We start from the raw sequence: 12665 nt of genomic DNA on the forward strand, positions 1-12665 counted from the left end.
TATCTTGTGTGCGTGTGTATGTCATTGACCGTTTGAATGATTTTTTTGGTATATGTTCGGGTGGCACCCTGGATGGTTTAGATTCACAAATTAGCCCGACAGATGACGCTGGGGACCGCTAGTCATTAAATAAATTTAATTTTTTTTTAATTAAAAACCACTATACATAAAGCATAAGCGGTATACATTTAACACTAGTATTTAACAAATTAGGACAAAATTTAGTAACAGTGTGTAAGGCTTCGAAGTTAGGTGCGTTTTAAGTAATTCAATTTAATATTCATCAATGGTATAACGTGGTGAGAAAACCTGAATGCCTGAGGGTTATCCTAAATGCTCTCAAAAGCGTGTGAAATCTACCAACTCACACTTCGTAGAACCGTGGTGGACCCAGTGGCGTGCACAGGATTTTCGACTAGGGTATGCATAAAGCAGGTAGATGGCATAAAATGGAAAAAATCCCCTCCAATACGAGTTATATAAAAATATTTGGGTATGCAGTGCTTTTGTGCATGTATGAAGTGCACGCCACTGGGTGGACCTATGTCTCTTCGGATTCGGGGAGAAGTCATGTGGCCGGTAGTGGATTGACATTAATGATTATGACGAGCTCGAACACAGATAAAAGAAACAGAACTACTTTTTATCCTCAAACTGGAGGGTAGAGGTAAGGAGAGTCATCTTATATGGGAGAAAAGTTGAAAAAGTGTCCAGTTGTTGCGCTAAATAACAGTTCAAAAATCCTCCACAATGGCGCTGGTGGATGCACAGGGTATGGTATGAATGTAGCAATCGTAGATGAATTGAAGTATGCCGAGTTAAAAAATTTAATGTCATTATCGACTAAAGTAGTTAATTATTGAGAATTTCAACAACTTACGTTGTAAAAAATATTGTGATAAATATAACCTTACTTCCTTGTTTATTTTTCAAGCCTACTCTAACAATATTTATATTTGGCGCTTCTTTTAAGAGTTACCCTGATGCAAATGTGGCGCCATCCTAATTTAATACATTTTGACGACACTTTTTCATATACACAGATGACTCTCCTTACCTCTACCCTCCATACCTCAAACTAAAGTAAATATAGCAGTAAACAGTATATATTATATACACAATAATATTTGACAAATTATGACAAAATTTACATTATTGTATTAAATGTAAATTTATTATTAGGTATATATACAGTTTTTTATTATAGTTACCGTCTTAGTTATAAAAGTATGTATAATGTTGGAACAGTTACCCAGTGTTTGATCACGTTCAGACATTTGAAAGATGCTATCCGTTAAGGGAGACAAAACACTGCAAAACTATTTTGACGTTACGGCAATAAATAAATATACTATGACAATACAAACATCTCATCAATATGATAGGATGTTAAGTAATCAGTTAGTAATATCATGCTGTATCTCTCAGAGACTGTACGGTATTCAAGTACATCTTCAATGTGACCATTTCTGGTCTATTGTGATCCCTATTGTCTTTGCTCACAAACAATGTTTACTTACGTCAGGAACAGGAATATCTCCTTTGTGTGCTAACAGTTTGTAGTTTCTCCTACGGGAATCGTATAATTGTCTCCTCATATTGAATCTAAGTTTATGTACATAGCTATTTGTGCTGGGCTTTTATAAAGAGCCTGTTTTGACGACCTCCTTGGCGTGGCGGTGAGGGCTGTGGATTCAACTAGGAAGTCCCGGGTTCCATACCGGGAATTTTGGGAATTTATAATTATTGAACTTTTCTTGATCTTAAACGGGCAGCTTCTATGGTGGCTAGTTACCACCCTACCGACAAAGACGTGCCTCTAAGCGGTTAAGTGTTCCGGTGTCGATGTCGCGTAGAAACCGATTAGGGGTATGGATTTAATATAACTGCCATACCTCTAACAGGTTGGCCCATTACCGTCTTAGACTGCATCATCACCTACCACATTGCAGTCACGGGTTAACTTGAAGAGTAAAAAAATTTCACAATATTATATAAGTACGTATAAATTGGTACCATTTACTTTGCACACAAATTCTAATAGTAGATTATTCAGTAGATCAAGACCGGTAATTAACTTGGCAGGTTACTAGGCGTAATCCTTGCATGCCCTGTTTTGCCCTGTTTATCATAGGCGTTGTTTATAGGCAAGCTGCTTGGTCTGTCAATCATTAAAAAAAAAAAAACAAATCAACAATGTATATACATTGATATCAACTCTTGATGACGATGATCCCCAGAACTATCTGGGTCGAGTTAGATTAATTTATTTAAATTACTTATCTGTATTTAAACTAATTCATTTGTTTATGACTAGCAATCGCCCTAGAATTAGTCTACAATTTATTTCTGATGAGAAAATAACATTGTTTAATACAAATTTTTCAATTTCCAAATAACCGCCTTTTGCATAATTTATATTAATGTAAGTGTTCCTGTGTGTGTTTATTTTATTATGCAATAAAGTTGTTTAAATTAACTTAAGTCAAGAATAACCATCGACTTGACCATTTAAGTTTATAAAGAAAAAAATATCTCCTAAAAGACGGATTTCCTAAACAATCACCACCCAAAACGGTAAATTAATTCTACAGAAAAGTGCCCCAAGTGATTTAAAAAATAACGCAAGAGGTAGGAGTAGTATCTTTAAAACAAATGCTTTTAACTTACATAGGACTGAAATTCAAATTCAAAAATATTTTCTTCATAGTCCTTATTACAGGCACTTATGAAGCGTTCATACATTTAACATGTTTCACTAATGTCAGTGATGGTGATAACTGGATTCGTTAACTTAAAACTAAAGCTAGGTGGGATCCAAGCGCGCCCTGGTCTAAGAAGAGCTCACAAAAAACTTAGCCAGGTTAATCATTTTATTTTAATCTTGTAGTTTCTATGTTATTTATAGAAGTAGTCTACGAACTTCTCTAAGGAATCTACTCTATAACTTAAGTACTTCATAAGTGAAGGGAAACAAGTATAAAATCCAAAAAAATCAAACCATTAATCAAGGGTTAAAACTTTCACGGCCAACTTTGCTATTGCAAAGTAAGCAATAGAACTTTTCAAAAAATTGTGCTTTATGAAGTCGATATATCTTGAGAATGTAGTGGTAATCAGAAATGTGCGTAGAAAGTTTCTTTTGGAGGACGTTTTAGTGGCATATAAAGTTGTTGCGGATAACCTACGGTAAATTTGAAAGACCAGAATGATAAATCTTAAACCGTAATAAGTATTTGTTAAAGTAGTAGTAAAAGTTTCTTTCGTATTTCAGCCGTACCCACCAATGGTCCAATTCAAATATCCAATTTCCGAATCCTATCTTTATTTATTTTATTTATTTATACTCTTTATTTTAACACAAATAAAAATACAGAAGAATAAAAAAAAACACAGACAGAAGAAGTATACAAAAGGCGGCCTTATCGCTTTGTAGCGATCTCTTCCAGGCAACCTAAGTTATATGATTTATTTGGATAAGGAATCAAACAGAAGTATGAATAACATGGTCTAATTTTGGTCGGTATTACTATCAACTTTTAAAAGGAAAAATGTGGTTATTGTGACCATTATTAGACATATTATTAGACATATAGAATCCCTATTTAATGCTATTGTAAAATCAAGAGGACCAGATGAAAATGTCAGCCGTAGATTCCTTGAACTCGCTCAGTAAAGCTGTTAGGTGTTAAAAAAATAATCATTGACAGTTGTTTATATCTTCTCAGGAACAATGAGAAACGCAAGGAGAAGTCGCGCGTCGCGGCTCGATGTCGTCGCACCAAGGAAATGCAGATCTTCTCCGAGCTGACCGCCGCGTTGCCGGCTAAGAAAGAGGAGGTTGAACAGCTGGACAAAGCCTCTGTCATGCGTCTAGCTATCTCATACCTACGGGTGCGAGACGTCGTGTCCATGCGTAAGTATTTTAAACTATTATGAAGCCTGGGTTAGTTAGATTCATCTATTTTTATGCGCTCGACATACCCATCAACAAACACTCCTTTAACTATTTTGCATCAAATTGTTTAAGTTTTGTAACTTTATCATCAGCCTCTCTCGTGTTAGAAAGGGCCTGTATGCTGCTTTATGCCTCCCTAGTAAATCGTTCTCGTTAAATTTGATAACTTCTGTATGGTTATAATCACTTGCCAAATCTTTTTTATTTATCCCTTGATTTAATTAGCCCTTTAGATACGGAGTTTGGATGAATGAAAATCACATTTAAGATCTCGATTATAATTTCGAAAAACCTGTTTGACCTATCCATAAATATAGCGACGAATAAAAACAAAATTAAGATCTCGGTCATCTATCCATGAGAGTTATATTAACTTTTCTGTTATTTTTTTTTTTTTGATAATATTAGGACATAAGTAAATATGATTTAGTGATAACAATGCCAATAGGCAAACGTCGTTGTGATAACACTGTGATAAATGTCACAGATAGCTAGTCATAGACTTTTGGAAATATAACCTACCATTCAACTGACAGTACCTCTCAGATGTCAGAATATAACCACCTTATTAATAAACGCGGTTCAACGTTGTAACTATTTAGGTATTACGCAACGTTTATAAGTTAGTAGGCTAGTGCTTACAGAAAATAATGATACGATATACACGTGTCATTCGATGCGATACTTAGGTATCTTGTACCTATTTACTACTGGATTATTAGGTCTGCCGTTGTCAGTAATAAATAAAGCATGTGGTGCAATTTTATAAAGAATGCTACATCAGTATCATGTAGTATAAGAATACATTAAATTAAAAGATCTGTCCATCGTGGTGTCACCTGTTAAAGGTGCCAGCTTAAAATGAGCGCTTGCTCCCACTGCACGGAGCATGAAGTACAAGGATGAGCTGGCACCTTTTTCTAAGTTGTGCAACACGTAGCATGGTGCAAGTGGTGTCGCCGGCATTGTTATGTCTGGCACAATATTTTTTTCAAAAGCTCATATAATACGAATACTTGAATAAGATGATAAAATTACTCCTATATATGATACTTTTTTTCCGCCGGCTAAAACAATGCATTTCTGGCGTTTTTGATCATATTAATTAATAATTATTAATAGAAATTCAAAAAACCTTGGATCAGCCCGCGGCGCACAGTAAAAAAAAATTTCTCATTTATTTCTTTAGAAGGTCAAAATTATAAATGTTTTATAATGTATTAAATGTATTATATATAAAATGCAAAATTATAATGTATTATAATTAATAATATTGTTTTTAATGTAAAATAATCATTCGTTAGTTAGCAAATAAAACATTAAAAAAATCGATTGTAACAACGCCGCTTCATTAGGTAATATTTCATAAATCGTAATTATTAAGAACGTCTTACGAGATGTCTGTTGAGATTATTGAAACGACCGAATTGTAATGGCTTAATAACGGTTTAACTACGGCAATGTGCCTGCCTTTAGCGCCAGACATATAATGCAGATAGCTGCTAGGTTTTCCCTATGTATATCCAACCGCAACTTCCCATTTATTTGGAACTTTGGCACGCGTCACTCCACGCTTTAAAATGCAAGCTTTGAAACCGCACTTTGACGTCATCAACTCATGTTTTAAATTAAGAACTTCAGTTTGTTTACAATACAGATGCTCAATATTTAACTGTCAAACAAATTTGGCTCGCAGTTAAAAAGAAAGATTGATAAACAAATGCGAGATGTTTTCCTCAAGAGGCGGTGTTAAGTGGGAAGTTATTGGGTGATTAATAACGGTACATTTAAATGTTCTTCGTTCGATTTTCTTAAATCTTTTCTTCGGTCTTCCGGAATTAAACTACCCACTAACTATTATTTTTTGTCATAGCTCAACACATATTACACTTAGTACCTATTACACCACAATAATCACAAAAACTGGGCAAGACGAAAATTATGTCCTGCTCCACCCAGTAATAGTTGGGAGCTATGCACTCCAAATTGTAGACGAGTACATTAGGTACTTAGGTCCAATTTCAATAAATAGGTCAACCTGTAAAATTGGGCAATCCAGCTCGGATAGGCAGCTTTTGGGAAACTTCGTGACATCTTTTCGTCGAAAATCCCTCAATGCCTGAAGACCTATCAGAAAAGTGCGTATTGCCAATGTAAGAGGTTGGCATTTTGGAAAGCTGACTGGTACTAGCCTCCCAAAATGCCAACCTCACCTGTACGTGGTGCAACCTGCCGTCTAACCGACGAGGCTCTGGCGACCGTCAAGTGGCGGTATAACCACTTCAAATTGGCTAGACTAAATAAATGGCACAGACCGGTGTCGGGCAGCAGCGACGCCGGTGCGATCAGTCTAGCCCTGCGATGACCAACCCGCCTGCCCAGCGTGGTCATTATCGGGCAAATCTAGCCTAATCTAAATCAGCGTGGGTCGGCCACCAACAAGGTGTACAGGCATCAACAGCTGGGTTGGTGACCGCAGTAGATGATAGTCGCAGCACAGAGGAAACTGCTGCCTTCTTCATTATATTCCCGTAGTCGACTCCTACGGCAGCCGCGGGTAGAGGAGTGACAACAAATGTATTCTGATCTGCCGTCACCACAGGGCACGTGTATTAGGACTTAATAATATATTTTTTGTCGTAACTTCCGAATCCTCCTTACCAGTTGTTACTTGGACCATGAAACACACAATGAACTGTGGCAATCTTACGAGGTTGCCTTCAAATCAACTCCCATAATACATTTTTAACTACTTTATTGACAAAAACCGCTTGGCTGTGAGACGTCTGTGTTAGCTACCATAACTTGAATAATTTCAAGGAAAGAGTTAATAGCTATCTTGTAGATAAGCGCAACCAATTTCCTCATATTTGTTTTCCATTAGGCATGTAACTATTTATCTGGTTGTCGCGGACTATAGTATTCTAGCTGCCCCCCCCCACAACTTCGTCCCTGTACAACTTCTGAAAAGTTTCTAAACTTGCATCCGCTATTCTTCACAATATAGCTCGAACCACCGCTTCTCGCCGCGCGCTACCACTTTGTTTGTTCGGCTCCTAAGGGCCGTAGCGTGATGTTAAATAGCTATAAACCTTTAGAAAATTGGGCTATCAAATGCAAAAACTATTTTTTATATATAACTGGTAGTTTCAGAGATTAATGCGAGATCTATTATCATACTCTATTAAACCCCTGTGGTTTTATTTAAATTCAGACACATCTATTTTACTATTTATTTGCCAATATCAAATTTAACTTGAAAAATTACGGATTTTCTTACAAACTTTCATCCCTTCTTACAAACTTTCTGGAGATGAAAGTTTGTAAGAAAATCCGTATTTTTCAACTCTCTTAGGGTTTTTAGTCATATAGCCTAAAGCTTTCCTCAAGAATTGTATGAAATCAAAAGATTTTGATCATGGTATATAACGATCCACAAAGTAACGCTCACGTATCCATTATTTGATTTGCTTTCTTCATTAATTCTTTCAGTGCCCGAAGACAAAGAAGCACCTAAATTGCTGAGTCCTAAAGGTTTAGAGGAGGTGCAGTCTGAACTTTCATACATGAAGGCATTGGACGGTTTCGTCCTGGTGCTGTCGCAGCAAGGCGACATCGTGTACTGCAGCGAGAATATTGCAGATCATCTCGGAGTGTCGCAGGTATGGACTATGATATTTATCCTAGGATGTTTTAGTAGTAGTCGGAGTAGGAGTCTAGTAGTTCCGTACCCAAAGGGTAAAACGGGATCCTATTAATAAGACTCCGCTATCCGTCTGTCTGTCTGTCTATCTGTCACCAGACTGTATCTCAGGAACAGTGATAGTTAGACAGTTGAAATTTTCCCAAATGGTGTATTTCTGTTGCTACTTAAACAACAAAAACTAAAAAACAGAAAAAAAATGAATGTTTACGGGCATACAACAAAAATAATTCTTTGCCGTTTTTATAGATAATGGTACCTACACGGAAAAAAAAAAACTCCGTGAGCGAGTCGGACTCGCAATCGGATGGTTTTTTTGAGCAGGTTTCTGATACAAACTGCTTCGACGTCCTTCCGGCGTCTGTGTTATCTGTCGCATAACTGCACGCAGTGTACCTTTAACGCAATAGGTAATTGGCATGTTTCAGATAAGATCTCATATTTATTTCATTCTAATAGCCACCTATTTGTCCCGTCTTTGTGTATTGAAAAGACAAGAAGCTGATCTACTGACTGATGACTATATTCCATTACTTTCCTTTGTCAATTATTGTCTAACGCTTTTGTAGCATGCACTTTATATATACGTAAATTCACTGTCTACCCTAAAGTATTTTGTGTAACGTTTTAATGAAGGCTTTTTTCTTATTTATCTCAGTTAAAACATCCAGAGCACTTCTACGGGGCTCAATTTGCCTCACTTAAGAAATAATCGCAGTAATCCACACTCTCGGTTCCAAGAGCATTTTTGTCTAAGGTCTGACGTTAAGCACTAACGTGTAAAGATTACAAAGTTGCAAAAGCCCCTGAAAAAAATAAATTCGAGCAGTGTGCACATGTGTTTAGTTAGTTTTACTTAGTAGTTAAATACTTAATAAGCGTTAAAACCACTGACATAATAAGATTAAAACCATCTCATAAAATGAGGTCTTTACAGTACACATTACAACCTGTACAATGAGACATTTGTAGGCGGAATATGATGATGATGAATAATTAAATCTTTTATATTTTCCTGTTCGAAAACCGCTGTGTCGTAATACAAAAGAAAATTGTGCATACAGTAGGAAACCGCTCTATAATAATACGTTTGTCAACTTTAAATAACGATTATATGTAAATGACTACCATATTTAGACGACCCATAGATACACGTGTAGACTTCTGGAAGTCTTTAATACCTAAACTAATTAAGTATTATCTCTATTATATGGCCATACGTGCAGTTTTTCATGTCTTGCGTTTCAGAATGTTGCATTCTTGTTTAGTGTTCCAAAAACTATACTGATATTAAAAATGCGAAAGTATTTTCGGTTTGATGATTTGTATGTTCAATTTTGGCATAGAGTTAATTGAAAGGACGGGGAGTAACGGTTCCTACGAAATTTGTAAAAACTCTTGATAAACGAGGACCAAAAATTCGGGCAACAGGTAGTTTAATATCATAAATACTAAAGTCCCGGCATCCTGGAGGATATGCTCAATATGTTGTCCATCACCGTTAAAGCATATGATATATTAATTGTTTAAATGAAAAACGCACATAACTCGGAACAAATAAACCGGAAATATTTTTATTGTGAACTTACGTCCAAATGAAAGGGTTATAAGGTAATTTGAGGGTCCATACGAGAATAAAGTGATAAAGCTATTGAACATGTATGAAATAGTATTTAGGTAGATACCTACCCATTTAAAATCACTTATTATTGTCTGCAGAGGCCAACGCCATTTTATTATTGCTTTTAATTCAGTACCCATAACACAAGCTACGCTTACTTTGAGGATAGATGGCTTTGCTAAAAAATGGTAAGAATGAAATTCAGTGTCTTAAAAATATTTGCTGCCTATATTTTTATCCTCTCGCACCTTTAACTTTTCGTAGTTATGTGCGTTTTCCATTTAATATACATCACATGCAAAATAAAAATCAAGTGACTCTTGACACTTATTTAATCTGTAATAAAGGTACGCGTTGCGTAGCGTAGGCACTATGCGCGTGTCGGTCTTTGATCTTCAATGGGTTGTCATAAGTAAACTTCTTTTGATTTCACATTTTACAAAGTGATTCCTTCTGAAATATACTTATACAACCGAATATAACCGAAATATGAAATACTGTTGAAGAAACAGTATTTCATAATTCGGTTACACGTTGTATACTCACTTTCAAAATAAATGATTTAATAAAATTAAAATTTTTTTTCTACTATTCTAAAATGGAGATTTCCTAATTGATTGAGAGATGCAACGCGTTGACAATGGCCCCCAAAGGTCAGGGGTATAATAGGCCGCAGAATGTCGCCAAAACGCGGTTTCCCCCCATGTCGTCGAGCCTTGGGCCTCTTCTCTTGGGCCGCCCTATCTCTCCGGTGACGCTCTTACAGCCCTTAATATGTTTATCAGCTAGTCTAACTCCGAAGAGGTAATAGTGCGTGCCGGGGATCAAACTCAGTCCCCCTGAAACAGAGGCAGAAGCTCTAACCACTAGGCTATCGCTGCTGCCAATAGCAATGATATATTCATACCTTACAGTTTTCACAATATAGTACGTAGGTGTATGTGACTCAAGTTGTTTTTGTTAAGAAAAAATAGTTTGACGGCGCATTTTTGTATCATATTTCGTTATATGTCTGCAATTGACGCTGACTACCTATGTTGCATATCTTATTAGCTTGCGTAGCATTAAAATTATTCTAAAGTTCAAATACAATTATTATATTTGTTACAAATTGTTAATTTGGTACTAATAATATTTTTTCCGTATCTCATTTCGGTTAATTGGAAAATGATCGGACTAAATGAAGCAGGCAGATTATTTATAAATAAAATTTTTCCCTGAGTCTATTTGGGTCAACTGAGAGAATGATTAATCCTGATGGTTTAACTAGTAGTACCTAGACCTTTTTGTGACAGAGCTCGTCCTTATTCCAGCCGTGTCAGGTTGATGGACACAGGCTGGCACTTTGCAGGACGCGTTACTTGCATGCCCTGCGAAGTGTCCGCGCTGTTTACAGGCGATGGTGCGTCAATTATTGTATTGATAAAAAAATTGACCAGCGACTCCCTGCGACTTGCTAGATGTCATCTGCCAACCTCGCCAGTGGTCTGCCAACATTGTGCTATCCATTGCGTGGTCGCCATTCCAGCATCTTGGGAACCCAATGTCTATTGGTCCTAAGTGCTATGTGACGTACTAATTGCTGCTTCGCAACTCGTTCAGCTAACCTCGCTTCGCTTAGCTAACGCTTCACAGGCTATATATATCAGGCTTGGCACTATTCAGAGAATAAATCGTGCTCAGTTTAACGGATGGGCGTTCACGGCCAGGCCATAATCTATTAATTTTTAAAGGGGATGAGGTTGAGTCTTACAGTGTTAAGATGGATAGGAATGCCTGCCCATCTCAACACTCTAAAACCCAACCTCATGAAGGCCGTCAAATTACCGTGAAGGCCGTAGTCCACTGCGCTGGTCTAGTGCTGAATGGTTCACTTCACACACCTTTGAGAACGTTATGGAGAACTCACAGGCATACAGGTTTCCTCACGATATTTATCTTCAAGTAATATTTTTAATTTCTTATTCCTATTATTGAATATAATTTATAAACTTGTAAAAACGCAAATCGCCTAAGTAACGGCGCAAAATCGATCAACGAAAATACCGAAAGTATCGAAAACCTCCCAACTTTTTTGTCAAGTCTAAAAGTAAAAAAGTCGGAGTTAAAAACGTAACCTTATCCACGATAAACAAATAAATAAATTATAATTCATTGATACATAATAGGAAAATTAACATTGTGTAATCGGCAAAATAATAGTCGGTGGATTGTTTTCACTCAACATTTACTCGATTACACTCATTGCAGTCAATGCCGAATTCATAATCGTCGATAATCGTCGCCAGGCAAATTATTTGCGACCGAAGCTGTAAATGTTACGACCAGACCATGGCCACTTTTTTATAAGGCGTTTCTTTAATACCAAAATAGCATACGCACATTTAACTTTTTTCGATAACAATTTAAGATATATGGGACAATTTTTTTCCATAGTAGCAATTGAAGGGTCTATGGTTTTCCTCCCATCGCCTATCAACAGCGGGGCTTGCAAGAAATACGTCCTCCAAAGGGGCGCCCAGGGTTCATCAACCTGAGGCGTAGGTAAGCCTAACGTGCCTGTACCCCGACAGCCACGTACGGTCTATGGCACAAAAAGCTCTACCTTAAGAATAGGTACCTATTTAATATTTTGTAGTTCCCCCTTGTATCTAACCCTGGATTCCGTGATATACTAGACCAATGTGACAAATATGTTCCTATATAAATTCATCCTAACTAGTATTATAAATACGAAAGTGTGTTAGATTGTGTAGTGTTCTTTCGAGACACTGTCTCTAATAGTTCGGGTAACAGGTACACTTTTTATCTGAGCAAAATAAATATATGTGTTATGTTTGAGTACTTTTGATTCTGTTTTGTTTTTCTTTTATGACAAATAAAGCGAAATAGGGCGAATTCGAATCCTAGCACGCATCTGCAACTTTACTAAGTTTTAAGCAATTAAAATATCACTTGCTTGAACGGTGAAGGAAAAAATCGCGATGAAACCTACATACCTGAGAATTCTCCATAATGTTCCAAAATGTGTGTGGAGTCCACCAATCCGCACTGGGCCAGCGTGGTGGACTACGGCCTTAATCCCTTCTCACTATGGGAGGAGACCTATGCCCTGTAGTGGGCCGGTAATGGGTTGATATTATAATGATGATGATGACTGAAAAGACGGAGAGTAATATAGGCTACTTTCCCAATTCCCACGGGATTTCAACAAAACCGTAATAATAGCGGACGAAGAACGCGGGCAACAGTTAGTGATTTTACGAAAGTGTTCATAAAATTAATTAATTAATTTATTTATTTATTTTACATCTTGTTAGTTCGGCAGGGCCAGTTACACTTACTAGAAAAAACTACATAATTTATACATAACTATAAGACAA

At 36.7% G+C, this 12665-nt stretch overlaps 1 protein-coding gene across 3 annotated transcripts in view; it reads left to right on the top strand.

Moving 5' to 3' along the window:
- LOC120631873 (hypoxia-inducible factor 1-alpha-like) overlaps positions 1-12665 on the top strand; it is a 127635-nt gene that overhangs the window by 32707 nt on the left and 82263 nt on the right. For all 3 annotated transcript variants that reach the window (XM_039901536.1, XM_039901534.1, XM_039901535.1), the window contains exons 2-3: positions 3729-3916; positions 7451-7620. In XM_039901536.1, coding sequence (XP_039757470.1) covers positions 3729-3916; positions 7451-7620 — 358 coding nt within the window. The remainder of the gene's footprint in view (positions 1-3728; positions 3917-7450; positions 7621-12665) is intronic.

The sequence above is a fragment of the Pararge aegeria genome, chromosome 19, assembly GCF_905163445.1.
Source record: "Pararge aegeria chromosome 19, ilParAegt1.1, whole genome shotgun sequence".
Classification (NCBI taxonomy): Eukaryota; Metazoa; Arthropoda; class Insecta; order Lepidoptera; family Nymphalidae; genus Pararge; species Pararge aegeria.